The 25,452-nt window shown below is 41.8% G+C and overlaps 1 protein-coding gene across 1 annotated transcript in view; it reads left to right on the top strand.

Moving 5' to 3' along the window:
* Window positions 1-25,452, top strand: part of cacna1g (calcium channel, voltage-dependent, T type, alpha 1G subunit) — a 144,037-nt gene that overhangs the window by 57,282 nt on the left and 61,303 nt on the right. The window contains exons 3-5 of the mRNA XM_068757269.1: window positions 9,670-9,803; window positions 15,833-15,930; window positions 25,072-25,231. Of these exons, the coding sequence (XP_068613370.1) occupies window positions 9,670-9,803; window positions 15,833-15,930; window positions 25,072-25,231 (392 nt within the window). The remainder of the gene's footprint in view (window positions 1-9,669; window positions 9,804-15,832; window positions 15,931-25,071; window positions 25,232-25,452) is intronic.

Here is a 25,452-nt window from a genome sequence, read left to right as displayed (position 1 = left end):
CAAAGATGCGACACCAGGTGATGGACAGCTGGTGCAGAGCATTGGAAGATATATATTTCTCTGGTGGTTGAGGGAATCTCTTGGACTACACTGAAGCCCAATAGATCTGTAGTATATGTCACCGTTCCTCTCCCGCACTGATGGGATAATGTGCTCACAAAGTGGTTCCAAATAGACTGAATAAAAACTTAGTCCACTTATTTTCTCCTCCACTGACTGAGTGAAATGGTCAACATCCAGTCCAGAATGGTTGAAATGATAGAACCCAATGTTTTACCTCCTGATATTTAAATAAATCCATTGGATAAGACATCGAATGAGCTGATGAGCTGAATCAGCGCAACCAAATGCATGAAAAAGATGAACAGACATATTTTTGTCAGCTTGTTTGTTTGACCAATTTCCATGAAACTGGAAGGATGGGGCAAGGGCCAGGAAAGAAAACATTAAAGTGTGGGGCAAGTAAGGGCAAATCCACTTCTCGCTTTCTTTGCGTTGCACGGTGAGTCATTTTCACCATTTTCCTAAATTATGCTAAATCTAATTTCCACCAGTCTCTGCAGAAAGCTGAGGCAGAGGTTCCTGCTCACATCAACAGACATGTAGAGCAGTTTGGTTTTGGCAGAGGTATTTAGTCAACTGAGACTGAGAGTCATTCTACAATTTTCTGTGAAATCTAAATGTTGTCTTCAGTGAAAAGGAAAACGATTAAAAAAGCGAGGCGATGCAAAGAATGACACGAGAGAAAGATAATGTACCGAGATGAGATGAGAAGTGGGAGCACATGGTGAGGAGAGGGGAGACAATACAATGGGATGGAAATGGAGAACAGGGTGCAGAGAATGTGAAGGGAAGAATGAACTGAAAGATTAAAAATAAAGACGTATAAAGAAGAGTGGACATTTCTTTGCAGTTCATCGAGTCCCTCCATCGCTGCAATCGAAAGATTAAATTCATGGCGTCTCCTCTGTGGAGCGCAGCTGAATACGCAGCCTATAGAGGTTAAACGCCTTCTTGTTAATCTAAGTATCAGTCTCCCTGTCTATATGTTGAGACATCATAAAAGTGATGGTGAATGCGAGTGTCCTACACACTCATTCTTCACAGCACTTTGTATTACACTTCCTTTTTTTTACAGTTTCAGTCAGATATGATTGAATTACTTTCTATCACACACTTTCTGGGTCACGCTGACTTCAGGCTCCACATTATTTACACACAATCACATTTATTGTCTTGATGTTACCTCAGACATTCTTTTATTGTGAACTTTTCCTTTTTGGTCTTGGATCATTCATTTATTAATTTTATTATTTTACTGTCATAATAATAATAATAATAATACCTAACGTATTTCCTTACTCTCCTGTGGGGCCGGTAATCTGTGAGCTGGTGGAAGTCTGTTATTTTTTCAGGATTTATTTTGAAGGAACCAGCCACCGAGAACTAGAACATTTGATTGGCCCACAGGGTTGTGGCTCACCTTGACACTGGCCCTGAAGTTTTAAATCAGAGCATACATGTGCTAACATCAGTGCTAATGAGAAGGCTCGGCTAAGCCTCTGTAATGTGGGATTAAAGAGCTCTCATCTCCTGACACAGCGAATGGCTGCTGTAACGGTCACAGGCCAGTGTCGAGCTGCCGGGAGGAAGAAGCGCCTGCATGTGTGGTCTTTGGTGAACGTTTCCCGAGTAATTAGAATTGCTGGAGCCTATCCCAGTTTGTGATGGGCGAGAGGCAGGTTACACCCCGAATGCATTGCCAGCATATCAGAATTAGAATTTGTCCAACAACCTCAGCAGGCTGGATTTTGGGTGTATTTTCATGGCTTCTATTCTGTAGTCCATTTTTTTTTTTTTTATTTATTTTTTTCTATTCTGTAGTCCAAATGACTACTGTACTTTCGGCTTGTCCCGTGAGGGGTCGCTTCACCCTGTCCTTTGCATCGTCCTCCCAACACCAGCCACTCTCATGTCCTCCCTCACTACGTCCATGTATCTTCTCCTGGGTCGTCCTCTAGCCCTGTTCCCTGGCAGTTCCATCCTCAGCATCCTTCTACCGATATAATCCCTGTCTCTCCTCTGAACATGTCCATTCTCAACATCCTTCTACCGATATAGTCCCTGTCTCTCCTCTGAACATGTCCATCCTCAGCATCCTTCTACCGATATAATCCCTGTCTCTCCTCTGAACATGTCCATTCTCAACATCCTTCTACCGATATAGTCCCTGTCTCTCCTCTGAACATGTCCATTCTCAGCATCCTTCTACCGATATAGTCCCTGTCTCTCCTCTGGACATGTCCAATCCATCGAAGTCTGGTCTCTCTGACCTTGTCTCCAAAACGTCTAACCTTCACTGTCCTTCTTATTGTCTCATTTCTAATCCAACCTGGTCACTCCCAAGGAGAACCTCAGCATCTTCATCTTTTCCACTTCTAGCTCCGCTTCCTGTCTTTTCCGTAGAGCCACTGTCTCCAAGCCGTCCATCATGGCTGTCCTCACCACTGTCTCTAAGCCGTCCATCATGGCTGTCCTCACCACTGTCTTGTAGACCTTTCCCTTCATCCTTGCTGACACTCTCCTGTCACAGAGCACACCTGATACTTTCCTCCACCTGTTCCAGCCTGCCTGCAGACGATTCTTCACCTCTTTTCTACATTCTCTCCATCACTCTGCTCTGTTGACCCGAGGTACCTGAAGTCCTCGGCCTTCTTTATGTCTATTCCTTGTAACTTCACCGGTCCCACTGTGACCTTCTCTTCTTCATTCCTCTCTTCTCTAGATTCTCTTCTACCTGCATGCTTCCTGCTCTCCCTGCAGATCACAATGTCATCTGCAAACATTATATTCCGAGGGGCTTCCTGTCTCACTTCATCTGCAGTCCAAATGACCCATCCCTAAGTGTCCCATGAATATTTGCTTGAACTGAAATCCCAGTGTCAGCTGTAACATTCCCCTGAACCCTCCGTCACCCGATTAACGGATGCTTAGATTAGCATCAGATGTGCTCAGGGGCTAAATTAAGACCTTGGCATTGATAAGCATTTTATATGCTGCATGCTAGTATTCTAATTGTGAACATGTTAATAGGCATATAGGAATTAGCTTGAATTGCACAGAAGCTTCTTGGAAATGTTTGCGACCTTGGGAGCAGATGTGGATCTCACTATTTGAGAGACAATTAAGCGAAAACAAAAATGTGCACATTCTTAACATGCAAAATGTTTTTCTTGAACAATTGTGATCCAAATGTAGACTGATTTTGATGGGTTTTTTTTAATTGTTCTCCGTTTTGTCAACCAATCTAAAATGCAGATTCCATTTTTAGACAAGAGTTGCTTCAAGGAAATAAATATATTTGGTTATAATAAACAGGCTTTTCTTTAAACATTGTCTCTTTTCTCTATGAAGGAAAGATTTCGTTGAACACACGCTACACTGAACGCTGCCATATTCACCCTCCGTTTTCCACCGTCCTCCTTAAGCTACAATGCAAACCATTGTCTGCAGAAAGCTAACAGATTCATTGCCATTGATTCAAGGCAGAGAGGACGACGCAGCAGGAGCAAGAGGGAATGGCCAGAAGGAGCCAAATATTTAAATTCCTCAATGAAAAAGAGCTCCTGGCATCCACGTGGAGCCTGTGCTGTTGCTGCGTGAATAACACACACCTCACACACACAGTGGGCCCCCTCCATTGAATTGAAAGATGGAAAAAAATGCCAGCTCTGGTGTCTGTGTGTGTGTTCGTGAGACACTATTTGAATGGTTGTGACTCAGCTGAAAAGTCTCCCCCACATTATTATCTCCCTCCACCTGAGGGGAGTTGATCTCCCCTGAATGGCAGATTTCCGTCAGCCTGCCCTCGTGTTCTTACGACACGAGTCGTGCTGCAGCTTCGCCGACATGCAGCGCTGCCGGTGTGCGCCTTTAAACGCATCAGTCATACAGGTGAGGCTGGTTTTAACTGCAGTCAGGAGCCAGTAGCGTCTCCCCTCTGCTGCAGAGAAAGCTGCACTCACAGATCTGACAAGGGTTAACTTTAGGGGTAGAAACTGCTCTGTATAGCCGAGTTTCAGCCAAAATTACCAAGCAAAGAAAACAGAAACACAGATTGATTGATCGAGCTGTGAGACTTGTACAGGCCTCCACAGCAAATGGTAATTAACCGCTTTGAGCATTGTTAATAAATCAATGATGTAATGTTCTGGATTACACATGAGCTATAAATCAATTAAATCTACTGAACAGATTGGTGATCTGTCCTCTGGATAAAGGCCAATGAGAATCTGTCGATATCCATGTCGTAACAACATTTTAAGTACATATGAAAGTATTAGCAACATTTATATCCGCCTTGTTAACAAGAAGAGATTGATCGAAAAGAAAATGGATCTTTTACTTTATCCACCAGACTTTCTCTCCTCGCATTAGTTTGAACACACAAACAAGGCCGGCGGTAAATACATGAAATATGGTTAAACAACAAACCAGTGTTCCAAATACATGATATTTATATTAAGTAACTTAACTTAAAAACAAGTTACCAAATAATCTTCATGCTGAAACTGTCCTGTCGTAACGCAACATTACCATCATCGTGTAAGAGGTCAGCAGCCCAGACACGGAGAGGATGCAGGGCTTCAGGGTCCTGCTTGGGGGGGGGGGGGTATTATTACATTAATTAACCATGGCTGTCTGTGTCTGTGCTCATGAGCAGACACATGATATTTGCTGTGAGCCAACAGCGCTTACCACTGCACCAGCCCCCTCAGTGCACTCAGCAGCAGCAATAAAGTGTCGCCTCCATTCAGGAGGCGATGAGAGGCCATGTATTGTTAGCACTCACTTGACGCATTGATAACATGCAACGCAGCTAGCGTGTGCCTGTTCTCAGGAAATGTGAGAAGCATGCATCCCCCCTCACACACACACACACACACACACTGGGTGTTAAACGGGTTAAACACATCAGGAGAGAGGGAGAAACGCTATCAAAGGCATAATTTCCCACACACATCGTTGCGTTTCAGCCTCACACAGTGAGATACTGTGGGAGAGACATAATCACAAGAACTCGGAAGTCATTCGTCTTTCCAGAGAGGGAGGAGGAGGGAGGCAGTGGGAGAAACAAGATAAGAGGAAGGAGATAAAGATGAGAGATGGAAGTCGGCAGCAGACGGGAGGAGAAGGAATGCCGGGAGCTCACATGCAGCAGGAATAACGTCCAACTATTTCTGCTGGACAACGAGACTGCGTCTTGAACTCCTATTGATCATGAGTTACCAGAACTCGTTATGATGCTAATGTATGTCTGTTGCATATTACATGCATACAATTACCAAACTGTCCAATCAGTGATGAGTATAATGCAGCAATACTCATCTTGAAATGAAGGTCAATCCGCTGCAGCCTAAATCTGAACTTTCAGCTCTATGACATGACTGAAGTTCATCTAACTAATATCTAAGACATTGTTTATCAACCAAGGTCGATTGGTTAAGTATAAATTATTATGATCAATAATAAAACGAATGATTTAGGTTTGTGAAAGGTTGTATTAATTCAATTCTTTAGGCTTGAAATTTAAATGATTAACATTAACTCAACATGATAGAAATGTAATGGGCTCTTTTGTATTTAACAGTGACAAAATAAAGACGCAATTAAAAGATTTAAAGTCAATATTTTGGCCATTAGCTCTTCAAGTTATGGTTTTATGTATTTTTCTGCCCCCTACTGGCATAAAAAACAATTTGATTCAAATCCAATCATTATGATAAATACTGTCAGTCAAAAAAAAGAAAATGCATAAATTACATCCTACGTTTTTATATGACAGCAAGGAAAACACATGGTAGCGGTAAATAATAATAAAATAAAAAAAAGTAATGGGTTTTCCATGTCTCCTGTGATGGTGGCCTTTAATGTTCAACCTTTTGATAAATGAAATTTCATGTATATTTTGCCTCCATTGAGTAATCCTTTTCCCACAGTTTATGGCTTGGAGCATTTACAGTTGCTGTTATTAGCGGTAAGTGTCTGCCGAGTCTGTCCAGGATTCATTCGCTGCACCGGAAATGACAGCTTTTCCATTTCTGGCAGCGGCAACTGGCTTGTTTGGAATAAATATAGACACACAGGCAGCATTACCTGCCACGTGCACCGAATCGAAAGGACAAAGCCTCTGCAGTGCTGCCAACACTGTTCCATTGACGAATAGTTTGTGAGCAAAGGAGTGCAAAACCAGCCCAGCTAAAACACAGCAGGTAGCAAGACACAAATGGAGGAAAGGCCTGTTTCCATCATGATGCAATGAGTACAGCATTTCAGATTAATATTGCATAGCCATGTGTATGAATCACCACTTAATGAGGCTTAACTCTTTATAGGGCACTCATTGGAGTGCATGTGAAGACTCAAATGATCAAAAATAGTCACTCGCCCCATAAAGGGTTAAGCAGTATTTCTGCATTAATTCATCCGTCACTGTTTCACAGGGACAAAGATTGGATTGATTCACTCGAAGGTCTCTGCTGTCATTTGTTGGCCAATTTCACACTTGTAACTGTCACACTGTGCGACAGCTACTTTCACAGGGCATGACGGAACCAAGATTCGGCTGGTATACAGCATGATTAACTTCTCAATGTTTGTTTTCACGTAATGTCAAAACCTTATTATTCCATGGAGGTATTACAGAAATTGCATAAAATGCTCCCGCGTAGTTTCGCATATTCTGGTCCTCTGTTGAGTCTCTTGAAGACAGACGATGGTGGAGAGTAGAAATTAAGGGATTGTGTGAGCAGTGAGCCATTCAGCACAGGCCACTGGTGCCTATTCCCCCGAAGGCAAGCGTGTGTGTGTGTGTGTGAGTGTGTGTGTGTGAGTGAGAGAGACTCTCTAGTCTCCACATGGGTGAACCGTGGTGATGAAACACATTGTCATTTTGGTAAATAGGCAGCTTGTTTTGGCCTGAAACCTTGAAGAGATCAAAAGTGCTTCAGTTGCATGTTGAGATAAGTCCAGTCCACATTCTCCAGAATCATGCGGCGTCTTTCATGCTCCAATGGCGTGTGACTCATGGATCAGGAAATCATCGTCTTGATCACAGGGGCTGCATTCCCACACGGTGCGACACCAGCACGATCTGCTGGGAAGGCCCCGGGCCAGCATGTCCTGTTGGGAAACTGAGCCGTGCCTATATTACGTGTTATGTTTTGCGTGTGTGTGTGTGTGTGTGTGTGTGGACAGTATTGAACGTTGCGCTGAATGACATTAACCCCCAAAGGGCTTGGTGCCACTTCAAACAGTATGCATGCACTTCATAGGTATATGTAATCATTGTGCAGGAATATGTGTGTGTAAAGCAGTGCCTTAAAGGAGGCTGCTATATTAGGGTCTCTGCAGGCATGCAGACTTGAGTTCATGCAAACTGGATGAGTAATTACTCCCCAGAGGACACCGCAGGAACGTCGTCTTCATTAAACAAAAGGGAACAGAACTAGATGGATGGAGCAAAAGAGGTGGAAGCAATGCAGTCCTTTTCGGCTCAGCAGGACTGTTTGAATTTCTGTTCTTTTTGCTGAGTTGTTTCAGCTGTTGATTTTCTCGATTGTCCAACATGTGCACTGGTTTTTTGTTTTGTTTTATGCCTCGACCCAGGGGGGGAATAGTTGCTTCCTTCTCTGAACAGTTTGAGTGGTAAACTGCTTTATTTGCAGGTACTTTTCCCAAATAACAAATATATATATATATATAATACAATTCAAATATAATTCAAAAATATCCAAGTTCTTGTCTTTTAATCCAGGTTTCTTCATCTCTGTTCTCTCCACATATGCAGAGTGGACTTGGTGAATGAGTCACCTGTTGATAACCCATGTTTTCAGTATGACTCTTGCTATTGTCCGTTAAAAGAAGCGTTCTTTTTTTGGAGGTTGTCGGCTCTTCTTCTTCCTCCTTAGCTGGCCTTTTCCGCTTCTCCAAAGACGTTTGTTCTTTACTAATTTTCGCCAGTTTTCAGGCGTATTTTAAGTAATGTATCACGTGAAGGTTCACAGGCGAATGTTACGGTGGAGATGTTAAGGCCGTTTTTCAAAATAAAACACCTGTCAGACTCTAATAATCAATACAATGGAAATGATACAAATTATTTATTTGTTCTTTCTGTGTGGCCCTGCAACAAATGTCTCACATACTGGTATCAGTGGTCGTAAAATCGCGCCTCGGATAGTACCTGTATATAATCATCAGAGTCATCAGGACAGTAACCCACAAATAAAACAGTGTAGTTTGCATATTATTGTTATTAAATGGCACTAATTGCACCACTGTGAACTGAAGCTACTAGTATTTACTCTGCGTTATGCACAATACTTACTTACATCATCCAGCACAGAAACGTTGGATCTAGCAGACAGTTTGGATTAAATTTAGCTCAAACACTGAGCACAATGTTCTTTCCTCTACCTTTTCATCGGGGAGACTCCACATCTGCTTGGAGGCTTTTCTGTCTTTTTGGACTGTGAACAACATCTGGACTGTTGTACAGTCAGAATTGGTGAGGTCACCTGCGGCAGCTATTTGTTAAAGATGCCAACTGTCGGTTCCATATGTTGAGTAAAATCTTTTCGGATTGTTTGACTCTCTGTGATCGGACAGAGGAGAACTTTGCCTCATGCTCTCACACATCCATTCCCATGCAGACTTCAAAACCTCAAGAGCTTTGGCTTAACCTAACAGGGTTTTATATATTTTTACCCTTCTGTGTTCGGATGGGTGTCCTGTGCAAAGTGTGCATTGATCCAGAAGTTCTGGGGGGGGGGGCTGGATTTTCTCTTTTTAACTCAAACTCTGCCTCTCATGCCTCATTAAATGTATTTATTGATTTGAATATTTCAACAATGAAGGCTTTCTTCATTTAAATTTCTCTTTCTTGTCCATATTTTTCTCTTCCGTCCAGACTGATAAGTTGCCAAGCGCTGCAGCTCATTCAGGAACACGAATAGTAATGAGAAAAGAATTACTGATTAGCGAAATGAGAGGCTTCTTCCAGGTTACTAAATTGTGTACTCCAAATCGGGTGGCATTTGTCTCTAGAGTTACTGCCAAAGTAGCGAGAAGCTCTCCTGGTGTGAAAACCCTCATTAGGCCTGAGGACCCATATCTCCACCAGGCATCTGCTTTGCTGAAGTGCCCTTGAGCAGGCGATCAAATCCACTGCAGCTGCAAGGAGGCTGTTAGCTTTCATTTCTATTCTTTTCTCTTCCTCCGCTCCACAGGAACCCTGACTTTCTGGCAACAGGGCAAAGAGAAAAGAGGATTCCTCTGCAGGATTTAATAAAGCATCACATTACTTTCAAAGGCTCACAGTGGGCTATTTTTAAACACAAGATATGACTGCTCTTACACTGGTGTAAGTTGAAGATATTGCCTGATCTCACAGTAAATATATGTACACATATATATAGGCCGAGTAACAACAACATCCACTCAAATAATCACAATAAAGATAATATTGTGATATTTCAGGACTAGTTTAATCTCATCGAAGGCCGTTGTCACATAAAAATTCAAATTGTACAATACTGCCTGACCGAATACAGCTACCAACATGCCCATGAGTCTAACTCTAACTGGTGTTTTCTGTCTTTCTGTCCTCAGGACTTTGATGACTTCATCTTTGCATTCTTTGCCATTGAAATGGTGATCAAGATGGTGGCGCTGGGGATCTTTGGAAAGAAATGTTATCTTGGAGACACGTGGAATCGCTTGGACTTTTTCATAGTGGTCGCTGGGTGAGTTACGCATGCACGAGCACACAGGTGGCCAAGCGTCTTCTTAATGCCTTTATGCCTGACAGACATGGAGGGCAGCACCAAAACGCCGCCACGGTTTTGGCCTTTTGTTACGATGGTACTCCAAGTATGTCCCATCAGTCTCATCTCTACCGCCAGATATGTTCTTGGCCGAGCCGGTTTTCTCTTCCCCAATGGGGTCCAGTGTAGCGCTGTTCTTGCAGTGTCGGCCTTATTCCTTCTCAGGATACGCCTTACCCACTTCCATCTCCTTCCCATAAGTATAGTTCCCATGATCTCTCGTTCACGTTTACTCGGTAGTTCTTCCTTTGAGATTTTATTCGGTCAACATTTTCTCAGGTTTCTCCATTGACAGGCAGCTTATGAAGGTCATTTTTTTATTTTTGTCCAACACTCGTCCCGGCCTGCAATCAAAGTTTTAAAAACCAAGGAGAGGTTGACCTATCTGGGAAGAATTGTTACAGGTGAGGGGGGTGGCAGGTAAGGGTGTTCAGAACTGGCTCAGTAAAGCCAGATATGCCTTCAATATGCTCAACAATATCTGGAAGTTCCTGCAAAGCAGCATCAAGACCAAACTGAAATTATTTGAGCTCCTTTCCAAAATAAACACACAACACAGATTTGGGCAGCAAATCTGCAAGTGAAAAATGAGTTTTTAGTTTGTAATTATTGCTGGATTTATAAGATGCAGATATTTCTTTGTTTGCCACCTCCAGAAGAGATCTGAGAAATTGGGATTTGAAGCTGGAACCAGTTAGAACCCGTCCCCTGAATTTGTATTTAGCTACTTCAAAGTAAGCCCCAACAGATTTGTCGTGTAAATAAGTGTTTGAACTTGACATTTGAAGCAAAACCACTTAAAAGTCAGAATTTGGTTATTATTTTACATCATTTGCAGATGTTTGTGTTAAATCTCTGCTGTATACAAATATATTGGCAAACAATGTATTTGTACACACACACACACATACACACATGCACGCTTGTGTGCCTCTCACCCGTAGCCAGCTGCAATAGGCTCCAGAAACACTCGTGTCCCGCAAGGTGGATAAGCAGCTGTAGAAGGGAGGATTCCGATCGTCTCGTCTACAAGGATGTATGGATGTTTTCTTACAATATAATTTTTGAAACATTGAATTCAATGAGTGTTCTATCACTTTGTCAATTTTAATTTTTTATTCTAGCATTGTATGAAATGTCTTTTTATTGTGATTGCTTTGGTCCAGTTCATGCTGTGATAGCGATCTAACACAACTACTGTTAGTTTGGTCCTTCTATATAATAATAATAGATTGATAGGCCTATAGTTTGTGCAGATGCCCTGTGAGTTACTGTATAAAAAACACATTGTTGGCTATGTGGCAGAGAAGCAGGCTCTGGTGTATGTGTGGAGCTGTGTACTGACTTTCTGAGGTTCAATGATGCCACATGGAGCGCTGATTCCTGGATACTGAACTTTTGCTTGTATTTTTTATGCTATGACATTTAGAGTTAGAAATCATCATCAGAAATGTTATAGCTGCCCTCAGAAAGCCTTATTTTTGAGGGCCACAGTGTTTTAAATGACTCTTTGAATTTTTTGACACAACACATTATTGACTCAGCGAACAACTAATCTCGCTCAATGCCGCAATCCCAACTAAAATCACTTCAGCATAAATGAAATAAGAACAAATGCGTGGGGGGGAGCCAGCACCCCTAAACCTAGTGTACCTAAACACAGTTCAACTAACCTGCGAGGATGGCGAGATCAGTACTGAATCTAACGCCTAAGGCCCAGAGTCTCTTACCAAGTCTGAACGTCACCCAATCACAGACCACAGAATCAGAGCATACAATGGACAAGCTGTTTGACAGGAAGTCAACTCCCACTGGCCTGCCACGCCCGAGGAGCTTTAGCTGTGCAGGCTCCAGCTGGATCGCCATGATTGGTAGGCCGCGACCGGACCTAGCATGTCGTTCCACAGTTTGGGGGCTACAACAGAGAAAGCTTGGTCACAATCTTCCTTTCGCTTTGGGATGATACATGACTACGAAGAATAAGCTCCTCAACATTTGGGTTAGATAAGCAACAGATTGGGTTGATGGCACATACTGTAGTGTTGCTGGTGAACAAGTTTCTGCTTCTGCGTGCAATCACTCCATCTGTCTGTTCTCTCTCCGGATCTCTCTGGTCACACAACATGCACTTTCTTTGATATAAGAGAAAAATGACAGGATGGAATAATTAGGAGAATATGCAGCATCAGAAATAAATCACTGTAGTTCAATAGTTGAGTTAATCAGTTGTTTAATTGTAGATGAATCAAAACATCTTCTCAGTATAAGACAATGTTCTTATTCCGAGAAATATCAAGTAACTGTGTATAACTCAATGTTTATGACTATGACTCAGTTTCTCCTAGATGAATGGTTTTATTCCAAGTGTTAGAGTTGGCATGAAAATGTTTGCTATTGTTGAATAAATCAGCATTTACTTCTGTACGGGAAGCAGAGGGAGTGTTTTGTAGTGCACGAATGTAACAACATTTTGACAAGATCTGAGTTCCACACCCAATAAAGGCAACAAAAAAACACAATATGCTTATGGTTTTAGCGCTAATCGGCACTGCAGGAATCTCTGTCGGTTACAAATGTTTGTTGATTTCTTGTAAATGTAAAAATAACTACCATCAATCAATAAAACTTATTTCTGAGTAACGCTAGGCTAAGAAAGCATCCTTGTTTCCAGCCTAAAAGCTATGTTAAGTTAAAAAGATATTGATTCTGTCTTATATTGACCGATATCAAAATAAATCAGCTCTATTCATCGCATTAACAGTAGATATGGGAAAATGTTCATCGTGTCTGATTCAGACATGGTTTGCAACCACTGAACTGAAACACATTGCACAATAACTAGATCCATTTGTCAACCATGTACCCCCACTGGCTTCATCAGTTAGTCATAATAAAATATAATTACAACATTATTTATCACATAGTTTCTTCACCGTTAAAGCATATTCCCCAGTGTCAAACAAAGCAGAGGCGACTCGGTTATTTTCATCACGTCTCAGCCTATCCATCACGATTTGTATAAGAATACAGAGGTGGAAAGTCAGCCAGGGAAATCATGGAGCAATAGACTCCTGAGAACATCCACTTCTATCGGTCTCAACATTGATTTGATTTGTTTTACCATTTTGGCTTATCCTTCCATCGACCGGTCCTTTTCATTGTTCCGTCAGAAAAAAGACAGAAAGCTATTTAGCATTCAAACGGTGCAGGAGGTGCAGGACGGTAGATATGTAAAGTGACTGAGGTGGTCAGACAATGGCGAGAAAGATAAATACACACTAAAAATCAGGCAGATGAGGTTTAGGTGAGGACAGGACAGGTTCGACGGGCATTCCTGAGCTGCCGAGAATACTTTTCCCATAACAAGTGGAATTCTGCTGTGTGTTTGTGGGTTTCTACAATCTGTTGCTGCCTTTGTTTTAGAGGAGACCTAACTGGACTGTGTCTTCATGCATTCAGCCTTTCTGATATTAGAGGACGAGCTCAGGAGATGTCAACAATATTACAGCATTTGTGTGAGATTTTCTGCATGCATGATGAGATCCATGTAAATGAGTCGCCCTCAAAATCCTCTGAGTAAATTCTTGAAATAATTTCTCCATGTCAAAATGGGCACGTGAGTAATGCCAGAGTGAGTGCGATGCGATCTGAAACTGTTTTCATCCTTGATTCCATTTCCTATGTATAAATTTGCTTTGTGTGCTGTGGGTTGGGAATTCTCCTCACGAAAATTCCCTCCAAGGTTGGACCTCCCCCGCCCTCTCCTGCTTCTCATTTCTCAGTGCATGCCCCACTGCCCTTCTCTGTATCAGCATCATTGACACTGGCACGGACTCTGAGAAAAACAGTGCACGACTTCCTGGCGTTTCCATCCATCGTTTGTTTGATTCACTCCATTTCTCCTCGTCTGTTTCTTATTCCCGATGAGGGGAGATGGGTCGGCTTTCACTGGGTGCTCCGAACTTCATCTGGCTCTCATCAGGGGAAGCAAGTGTTTTTGCACGGAGTTTTTTATTTTTCAACAGACATCATTCATCATGTGCTTTTATCTTTGTTTATCTAACTTTGTCTGATGAAAAATGGCCCTAGCACTAGCATTATATTGCTCAGGGTATTTATAGCCAGTCTTTTGCTCTGAAATGACTTTAATATTACAGTTAACTGTACGATTATGACCTCCGGTGGACTCCCCACCCAGCGAGTGAACCGTAGGAGATGGATGTGGATTAGGCGGCAGGCGTCTAAACAACCTGATCGTCGGGCACAGATACTGGCGCTTGGGACATAGAATGTGACCTCGTTTGAGTGAAGGAGGTGGAGCATGTGAGGGATGTTGAGAGATATCCCTCCACCCACAGCTTTGGCTCTGGAACCCAAACCCTTGAGAGGGTCTGTTGCTTGGCTTATGGGCCGATTGGCAGTGCAGAGTACCTGGCCTTCTTGGAGTCCCAGGGAGGGGGTACTGGGGACTCCATTGTTGTTCTAGGGGACTTCAACGTTGTCATGGGCAGAGACCTGGAGAGGGGTGATTGGGATGAATGGCCTCCTCGATCTGAACATGCGTGGTGTCCTGTTGTTGGACCTCTGCTCTCGGGTTAGGGTTACACATGACTCATGTCTTTTCACTAGTCTCTTCTTGTCCACAAGAGATAACTCGGCTTAAATTAAATTTCTCATTGTCAAAGTGTTCCTTTGTTGGAGTTTTTTTTGTTCTATTTTTGTTTGCTGTGCATAATATCAACCTTGGAACTCATTATTTTGAAGGGGCATTTATGCCTCGGTGCTTTTATTTTTGAGTGTGTTCTCAATGTTTGTTGATGTTTGTTTTGTTTTTCCATAAATATTCCAGGTCATTGCTTTTGACCTGGATGTCGATGATGATCTTTACAGCTCATTAGATGTCTGATAATGTGAGGTACCTGTTCTAAGGGACTATAACCTCTCCTGGATCTGTCTCTTGGTGATGGGCGGTCATCTCGGGGTTGTTAACTGTTCACTCATTGGCTGTTTCTCTGCAGCCTGTCAGCCATCTGTCAGCTCTCAGTGCATCTGTATAGAATAAGTCTGCATTTGACAGTGGATGCATCTGTTTTTGCAAAATGTTAAACAATTCTGAAGATGTTTGCTGTGGGAAATAAAATTAAAAAAAATTCATTAGGGAATATTCATGCACTTAAAATTACCACACACGCAAATGCACACAACACACACATGCACAAAGATGCACACAATTTCTCATAAGGACAGACTTAGACTTGGTGCAAGGAGGGAATTCCTTCATCTGCACCCTCCCTCGAGCTGCACATGTGCTCAGCATCTGCTCCAAACACACACACACACACAAACAGCATTGTGCTGTCCTTCTAGCCTCCCGTCTCAGCCCAGGAACACCTGCTGGAGAGGCTGTTTCGAGTGTAGCTGTAGACTGACGTCATTGTGCTCTTTTATGCACCAATGATGCCAGAATCTCCTCTCAGTGACGAGTAATTTACTCAATCTTGACATCTCTGAAAGTGGATGCACCTACGCTTCTTGTTCCTTTGAAGGTTGACTGAACCAAGGCCCATGATACTATGAGTGTGTTTGGCAAATGCGCAAACATTGCCTGCATGCTGCGGTGCATAGAAAAGTGCAAACACATGCATTGTCTGTGCGTGTTTGGTGTTTTTAGAAATTTCTATTTTGTTATTTGCAGTCCAATGAGAAGCATATGAATGAAAACATAATGTTTTTCAAAAGACACATAGCAGGGGAGAATGCAAATGCAATTCAGGATGTTAAATGTTTAATTACTACCCACTTATGGAGAACATGTAAGATGTGAATCATATTATTGCCTTTATAACATTGCTGTTACATATTCTTTGTTTTTCATTCCTAGCAACAATGAATTTTTCTGGTTGGTGGCTACTGTATTTACACATATTTTCTGCCTCTCTGTTTTGCAGGATGCTGGAATATTCTCTAAACTTGCAGAATGTCAGCTTTTCAGCAGTGAGGACGGTCCGTGTGCTGAGACCTCTGAGAGCCATCAACCGAGTACCAAGTGAGTTCAAACCCGCAGACTGACACTCCAGCTTCAAACCAGACTCGGGATCCCAGAACAGTGTCTTTTGATATCAGTTCAATTCAATTCAATTCAATTTATATAGCACCAGATCACAACAGTAAGTTATCTCATGGCACTTTAGAGAGAGAGATGTATAAAACTATAAATGCTAATGCAAGCAATATGGGCATCAGTGTTGAGGGCCACAGGTCCAGGTTCTGCAGCGCCTGGGACAGAAGGACCTGCAGACAGAGACAGAAAGAGGGAGAGAGAGGGATTACTGAATAACCAGATCGAGCACTTCCGCTGAGACACATGCATGGCTGATGTTGACCGAAAGCTACTGTAGGATGCTAGGGATACATACTTACAAGTATATGTTTTTGTTTGTATGCATTCAACTGTTTTTTTAGTTTGGCTCCGTACCTCATTATAATGAGAATTTATTCAGATATTTTCAGGAACAAGACCTTTCATTATTGTTTAACAGATAGGGCGGCTCCCAAAGTTAACAAGAGTTTAATAAACATGTTAAACAATAAACACTGTGATGGAGTGTGGAAGTCAGCATCAGTGGTGTGTGAGGGTGCATGAATGTGTGGGATAATGTGAGGTGCATTTGGTCAGTGCCAAGAAAAAGGCAGAAACGCAAGAACAAAAGGCAATGTGTGCAGTGAAAGGCAGACTTCAAGAGGGGACCAACAAGAACGTGGCAAACACACAGTATCCTAGAAGGACCAAAGCCCTGGGATGTCACAACATAATAACAAAAATATTGAAAGTAAAATATAGAATTTTGGTTTCCTGTCTTAGTCAATATTAAACAATATACCGTACTTTCCGGACTATAAGTCGCCACTCTCATGTCCTCCCTCACTACGTCCATGTATCTTCTCCTGGCTCGTCCTCTAGCTCTGTTCCCTGGCAGTTCCATCCTCAGCATCCTTCTACCGATATAGTCCCCGTCTCTCCTCTGGACATGTCCAACCCATCGAAGTCTGGTCCCTCTGACTTTGTCGCCAAAACGTCTAACCTTCACTGTCCATCTTATTGTCTCATTTCTAATCCTATCCAACCTGGTCACTCCCAAGGAGAACCTCAGCATCTTCATCTCCATCACTTCTAGCTCCCACAGATTTATATGCAATTTTCCAATGCGCTGCCTTTGATTAAAGGACTGCGTTTCATAGCTGCACTCACAAAAACTGGCAGACATACTTCTTAATTTTGATGCTAACCAAAACCCTTCATTCCTTTCTATGTAGCTATATTAACATTCATTCTTGATTCCACCCCATGCAGTGCTTTCATGTACTTACAGGCCATTGCTATGTCATTAGTTCCTCACATAGTCATAGGAGTTTGCTACGAAGCACTGGTCCCTGGGAAGTGTTTGTGTGCATGCAGGTGTTTAACCCACGTACATCGATGAAGGAAATAGACTTTTGTTACCTCACCCTCTTCTTAATCAAAGCTGTCGTACAGTATTAGGCCCCCCATTAACACACAGTGCTAACAGGCTCATCATTAGGCATCCAACTATTCCCCATACTAAGCACAGCCTGCAATAATGTGTGGATGATTTGTTGGTTGTGGCCCCTCTGGTAAAAATGTCTGGTTAGAGGGGTGACGGTGACAGGAACCCCCCCACCCCCCCCTATGCATTTGGTGTGCCTACAGTCGGTCTTCTGCCACACAGTCCTTCACCTCCCTAATCACGTCTCCAGAGATCACAGAAAGCATTCAGCATTAATTGTGCCTGTTGCTGTTGGCTCACAAAGTTCAGGTCATTTTGAGTTGCTCTTCTCTTTCCTATAATTTTCGGAACAATATCTGGAAATTATTGAAATGTTTGAACAATAGAAACGTCGCAAAAATCTCTTTATTTTCTTTCATTAAAAATGCGAGTTAGTAGACTGTATACTGTGGTGGACTCTTCACGCACTGGGTTGGCTGAAGTTTGAGCATTGCCACGTATGATGGGACCGAAAGGTTGGTCAGCTATGCCTGGGCAAAGGAAATAGAAAATCTGATGTATAATAGAGAGAAAGAAAGAGACAGGCAGACAGACACACAGAATCAGCCAGTAGGTGCTTCCCTCTGCAGAAGCTCAGCTGTTGACAGCCTCTGTCTTTTCTCTGATGAAGCCAATAATTTCAAGTCCTTTGGACCAAAATGATCTCAACCTGTTGTCACACTTCAACTTGCTGGATTGGAGCAGGGTATGATTCAAAATACTGCATATGTGCAAATGTCTTCCTTAAACTGCTAACGTCAGATCAAACACTGTCTAAAGCTGAATTCATCATCATTCTGTCTGTTTCATATCAGGTAACGATCTGAAATAGTCACGATAACCTGATGTCCTAGAAAACAGTAAAATGTTAACACTGTTCCATTGGCACTTTTAATTTCATTGTCCATGTTACAATGGCAATAAGGATATATTATATTCTAACAGAGTAGCATCACAGCAGCATTGAATTATATATGTACATATATATATGTAGAATAGCCCTACATTATAGAAACGGTGTGATTTTCTCCCTCTTTATTCCTGCAGAGTTTTCCTGCATTCCTATGTTAAACTGCACATTGATGAACTTTTACATCCAGTATGGATCGGAACATAAATGCATACTCTATTTATGGGAATCCTGTATTAAGATATTTAAAAGTGCAATGCAAACAATAGTTGATCCAATTCTTTCCTTCTATTGATCATCTCCAACCTCAGATGCAACATAACTAAATACTAGGGTGCTATCATGCTATCTAATCTTTCATGTAAAAATAAACTACACAATGACCAGTATTAATTCTTTTGGCTATTCATTGAACACTGTAAACCTTTTGTTGACCCCGCCAAAAATGAAGTTGCGTGACGGGATTGCGTGATTCAGTGTCTCTTCAACATGGGGTCACAGGAGTATTTTGTAAAAACAGCAGCTGCAACATCTGCTAAGTATTACTTTAGCAGAATTTGGTGTAAATTCAAGACAATGGAGAAGCTACTAAGCAAAGTGTCCTGTTATATTTCATATCATATGACATCTGATATGCGGTCATCTTAACCACGAGTTATTCTAATCCAGTGTGAAATACAGTTTAATAGTTAACACATGTGGTGACATAATGTTTTTGTTCCTGACAGATGAACTAGCATCAAAGATTCAGGTGTAAAGCAGCTAAATGCTCAACACGTTGCCGATGTCGGCATAAAAGCAATAACTGTGTGCAATAAGGAGCCTGTCAATGCAGTGCCGCAACTGTGTGAATTAAAGCAGATATTACTGATGTAACCAATAGTACGGACACAAATCCATCAGGCTGTCATCGGTGTGAATGGATACATCGCTCCTAATTGATCAGGTACTTGCAGTCAATGAGAAGCTGACAATTTAAGCATCATGTTTCCTCTTAGAGGATGTCTCTTTTTTGTCACACTGCAACTTCTGCAACTACTCGATTTCCTTGAAGTGGAGCTATGATGTGATAAATCAACAACGAACACATTCCCTATTTAAGACGTGTTAATAGTCCCGGATTCAGATCGGATGGAGCGAACGTCTTTGTTCCATTTATCCCATCTCTTGGCTTTGCTGTGTTGAGCACTACATTTCTTCTCTTTCCTTCTCTTTCTCTGTGTGTTTCTTCTTACCATCAGTCTGTGCTGACACAGAAGGTGAATGGAGGTCATCTTGAAACACACACACCCTCGGACTTGTTCTAGGGAACACATTGTTCACGTGCTGGTGTTCATGTCCTGAGCTCTGCCATTGATTGATGCATTAACATGGCACTGCTGCCAGTGGAAGTGAAGGATACATTTCTCAGTCTCCATCCAGTGGCTGCTAATAAAACCAAAAATCTTATGCTGTGCCACCATTATATCACCGCTGTCTGCCTGCTGATTGGCTTTTACGCTCATATATCTGGTACAGGCAAGGACCTTGCCCCCGGCTTGTAATTTGTTACTGGTACTTCTGAGTAGGCATAACTGCTTGTGACTTCTGTGTAGATTTTAATATTCACTGTTAGCAGTTGGTCATGGATGTGTCCAGAAGTGTCTCTTTTTTAGGAAAAAACATATGTTTTCTAAACTCTACAAACCCCAAAACCTTTTTGTTTGTTTCAACTTTTATTTATTTATTTTCACAGCATGCAATATTTGTAATACAATGGTCCCTCATTTATCGCGGGGGTTACGTTCTAAAAATAACCCGCAATAGGCGAAATCTGCGAAGTAGTCCGCTTTATTTTTTTACAATTATTATATATGTTTTAAGGCTGTAAACCTTTTACCACACACATTATATTGCACACGTTAAAGCCAAAAAGACTCCACCCCTGCGCCCTCTAATTGGCTATCTCATAATCGCTTGGAACGTTTCTGGTCCCTTTCTTGAATGCTTATTGGACACGTGAGCTCTCAGTCAAAACCCTCAACCCGATGCGTCATTTTCTTCTGTCACAAAGTTTGTGTGTGTTTGGTAAGTTAGCGAACAGATGTAAAACATGAAGTTAGCCCCAAATATCTATAGACACGTAGCTGTTATATTTATTCAGCCTGTTCTGTTTTGTGTGTATCAATAATAAGTTGAGTTAACTGTTAATCTTTACTGCTGAAAGGTCCATTCTATCCTGATTTGACGTGGCTGTGCTACAGCAGAACAAAATGCGCATTCAAGCACTGTAAAAAAAACCATGATGATGATGATCCGCGTTATATCGAGGGACTCCTGTACTACTAATTACTGAGTGCAAAATGCTACTATTTAAAGCTGATTTCAGCTGCTATAATAAATATACATTTTAATGGCATTTAGATGTGAATTGTGATTGCTGAAATTTAATTGTTATATTTGATGTGAAAGTAAAGTTTCTATATTCCTACACAGAAGTAGATGTTCTTTTATGTTTAGGCGAAAATAAAAAAATAAAAAAATGTAACAAACACTACTGCAGTGTTTTTAAACCATACCCGATTTTTGGTAGAAAAAAAACCCCTCAAATTGACAACTGCTCAGCTGTCAAAGCCTGCAGTTTAAACTTTGTATATTTCCTACCCTTATTTTTAATGTCATCGTGGTTAACGTCAGGTAATCAAAGAAACCCTGTCGGCCAACAATAGGAAATAATCCGTTTGTAAAAAGGAGTTGATGCACAGTTGAAGCACAAAACTGTGAATAAACGCTTTCTACTTCAACACAAACCATCATCCACACAAAAAGGGAACTCGCTGGGGAAAGTAAACAATGATAAGATGGGTAAAAAAATAAAATAAAGATGGGTTCTCTGCTGTTGTTTCTCTCTGTCAGTTTTCATTTTCTGCATGTACTCTCCTTTTGGGTCATATGGTTTACCTATGCAGAGGCGTATCTCGATGGCAGGGACATCTCGTCATCAGGGTCACTTACATGCAGCTAGTTACTGTCCACTCGGAGCAAACGAGAAGAGACGCAGGTCCATCAGTCCATCAGATGGCTCTTGACTCAGAAACCCCATTAGTTCAAAGTACACGGATTACTTGCCGGGTCAGAGCTCAAGCTGGACAGGAGAGCTGAGGAAGCGGACCTAATCTGCCTGATAACAGCTGCCTGCTGGCCACGTTGGAAGGGAGGAGCAGCCCACGGTGTGGTTGCAGAGGAAGCGCAGGATGAGGGAGAGATGATTGTTATTGAATATGAAATGTTGATCTGTTGGAATGAGCATGCTATTCCGTTCGGGAGAGGCTCAGACTCAGATTCTCCCATCTGGGGGGTGAACAGGGGTCCTTTTCCTGATAATCACGTTTGTCGACTGAAAAGTTGTCCCTGTTGTCAAGTTGATTGTTTGATGACTTCGATTATGCTCGAATCAAAATAGCAATCAATCATGAGAAACTCATTTTAGAATCCACAAATATTTTATGCATTTCAGTACTAATATGTGGAAATGTCCAATGACTACCAACCATCCCTCATTTAAAACCTCTGTTGGTGTCAAAGATCCAACGATTTCAGATCCTGTGACTAATAAAGACAGCTAAAATGTATTTTATTTGCTCGCTGCTCATCCTATACAAAGATAAATATTCTCTTTGTAGTCATACGTGGATTAGCTATAGATTATTTATTTATTCCTCGACTTTGGAAAGGAAATGTACTTTTTACAAACTGGAATCGCTCTTACATTTGGCAGACCAGGAGCCTCATGTATCAAGACTTGCGTGGATTTCCTACTGAAACATGGTGACGCACAAATCCAGAAAACGGTGTACGCATGAAACCAAGCACATTTCCTTTGTACATCCAAATCAACGTGGAATTGAGGACTAGCCAACCCCGCCCTGTCCACGCCACACTTACGCAAATCATATGTAAATGACACCTGCATGGCTGCGCGATCAGAAATTAAAACAAAAGGATGAGTAAGCCCGGAAATAAGAGAAGCAACATGGGACCAACTTGAACGAATGAATATGTTGATGCTCCGATGACATTAGGAACACCGGCTCTCGCTGCAAACTGCGCTTTAATGTCGGCCTGTTCAGCTGCATTGTGGGAATGTGATAAACCGAGAGGACACGCGGGATGCCCCGGTAGCAAGGAACCCCGGTAGCGAGGAACCCCGGTGTGGTCCAGCACCTGTACCGGTACCGGCAGCGCATGGGTCCGCGCTGTGACGCGCTCCAAGAGTTTCATTCAGAGCACCAATAACACTAATGCAAAATGTATTATTCATTCGAATATATTCATACCATAATACCCAAAAGGTACTATGTGCTATATGAAAAAAAAAAAAGAACATTATGCGTGTAACATTTATCACTGTATATTTCAAATCATATTATATACATATAATTTGACACATGATACCTGGTCCATCTGAGCCCATACAAGCTTGTCTCTTAAAAACAAGGGCAGCAAAATATTTACAGAAACATTGACTCAACTTGAGTATAAATGCTCAATTTGACAGCTTCTTTATTCTGATAAATGAGAAAAGGATCAGTGTTGCCTCTGAGAGATGTGCGTTTGCTAGACGACAGCGTATGAAAGCAGTCGACGTGGCTGCAGCTGACACTAATCCAAACTTTTGTCACCAACTCAGGAACAGCTAAGCAGCATCCAAACAGCTCAGCACATAACACTGCAAGAAGCTGCTGCTTACTGTCGTGTGTGTGTGTGTGTGTGTGTGTGTTCCAAATAGCAGAAAAGGGAATGTTTAATGCTCGTCTTAGCAGCGAGTCAGGACTGTCAAGCCTTATGAGCAACCCTCCGGCATTTCAGCAGCTAAACAAATACAATTGTGATATCAGAACATTGATGAAGTTGTGGGTGGGGCAAACGCATCATAATTTTTCTGTCACGGACCAAAGCAGGTGAGAACCAAAATGCATGACAGTAGATGGAAAATCCAGAAACTGAGGTGACCAGAATGAGGATCTGGAAGACAGGAGAAGTTAGTTAGGAGACAGCACAGACATCTGAACATTTAAAATCTATGGATCTTCTGAAAGCTCCAGCAGCGACATTTTCTTACATAACATTTAAATTGCGGTTTTCATTTTTTGCCCTTGTTAACGGTTTCTGATGGACATTTTATTTGTGAATCTCATCTTGTGCTGTATTTTAAATGCTGTTCTGCAGATAATTGAATAACATGGAGGCTATTACACAATTTACACAAGTTGAAAACCGTTTTGAATGTCGTTCATGTGTTTCTGTATTCTCTCCCCTGCATCTACATATCATTGTTAGATCTTCTCTTGGAAACAGTCAACATCATGCATGTTTGCGTGCAGATGCTTCGCTCTCATTCATCCTGTGCTTCGGTGTAACCTTCGCTCCTCTCCTCCCTTTATTGCTCTCCGACAGCTCCTGCCTGTCGCCTCGTGTTTTTCATACTTTGCACATTTTCTCCTTGTTTCCCTCTTGTCTGTCAACAGTCTCTGTCTCAGGATGTACCCACATGAAAAACTATATTTTTCTGAGTCTGCAAAAATATGACAGTTTTCTCATGCGGTTCGGTGCATCGGAAATGGCACAATAGAGATGAAAGGGGCTGTAATATTGATGCATCTGTTCTATTTAAAACAAACCGCAGAGGATTTTAGAAGATACACTTTATGTCTCCATCTAGCATGTCAGTTCTGAATCATATTTTCAAGTGGACAAGACTGCGGGGAAACCCCTTTCAGAAGAACTATAGATTTTAAATGTTCAGATGTCACATTACTGTTGTGCTCAGTATGCAAAGTGGCCACTGCAGTGATAGTGAAGTTAATGGTGTGAGCCATTGATGGAATATGAGGTCATGTCTTTTGTGCTGCACTATAGAATAGCTGTGCTGTCCCATATACAGTCTTTGATGACTTAAATCAAGCTCTCTTAACCTTTAAACTGTGTGACACTGAGGCCCATCAGCAGAATGCTGAAAATGAGGACAGCTTTTTCTTTCTTTTTGACACTTCACTACATCCCTTCTGTTCCTCGTTTCTGCAGAAGAGCTCTGCTGTCACTGAGTGACACATTTCATGTCCCAGAAAACCCTGATGAGAGAAGTTATTCTCATCATGAAGACAGACGGACGGACACTCACTGTCAAAAATCCTCTCTGTGGGTTGCAAGCTGCATTGTTCTACTGTCCGGCAGTAAAACATTAATTATGAATCTGATTTTGATTCTGGGGCATCTTTGGAATTCATTTCCAAACTGCACTGGTTTTTATTGACAATTATCACCACTGACCAGTTAACACGTTTTTGTTAACATGTTAACATAGAATGATCCTGATATAATGCTGCTGCGTGCTACATCTCTCTCTCTCTCACTCTCACTCGCTCTCTGTCTCACTTGCTCTCGTTTATGAGTGCCTTAGTTCAAGAGTGGTAATCCATACCCATGTTTTAGTTTTAGCAGTTTGTTAATTTACATTTTTCAAAACAGAGGAAAAAAAGAGACCTTCTGACAAACTAATTTGTCTGTTTGTCAAGAGCCAGATGCCATATTGATGCGGCTTGAAGGACTGTTCTTCATCTCCTACAATGAATGGTGCTGTTTCACTATCCTTCATTCAGCTGTTCACACACCATGAAGCACAGTGTGTCTGTTAATCCCAGCCGTTTGACCTTGCCCCTGCCTTTCTTCTCAGGTATGCGTATCCTGGTGACCCTGCTGCTGGACACTCTACCCATGCTCGGTAACGTGCTGCTGCTCTGCTTCTTCGTCTTCTTCATATTTGGCATTGTCGGCGTCCAGCTGTGGGTTGGTCGACTGAGAAATCGCTGCTTTGTAGAGGACACCTTTGCCTTGTGAGTTTCATGTTTCCCTTTCCATTTTCTTTTTTTTTTCAATTAGTGTGTTTATCTTGTTTTGTTCATTAAGTTAGACTTTAATTTAAACTGTAGGATTTCTGGAAGTGTTCAACCACAGTATTGATGACACTGTCAACTATACCTCTTATAGCAGACAGTTGCAGAAAATCAGAAAGCTGTTTTATAAATTCTTTATACGATGGAATTTATTGTTTTAC

Source organism: Brachionichthys hirsutus, unplaced genomic scaffold (assembly GCF_040956055.1).
Source record: "Brachionichthys hirsutus isolate HB-005 unplaced genomic scaffold, CSIRO-AGI_Bhir_v1 contig_882, whole genome shotgun sequence".
Taxonomy (NCBI): domain Eukaryota; kingdom Metazoa; phylum Chordata; class Actinopteri; order Lophiiformes; family Brachionichthyidae; genus Brachionichthys; species Brachionichthys hirsutus.
This window is presented reverse-complemented; position numbering and strand designations above follow the sequence as displayed.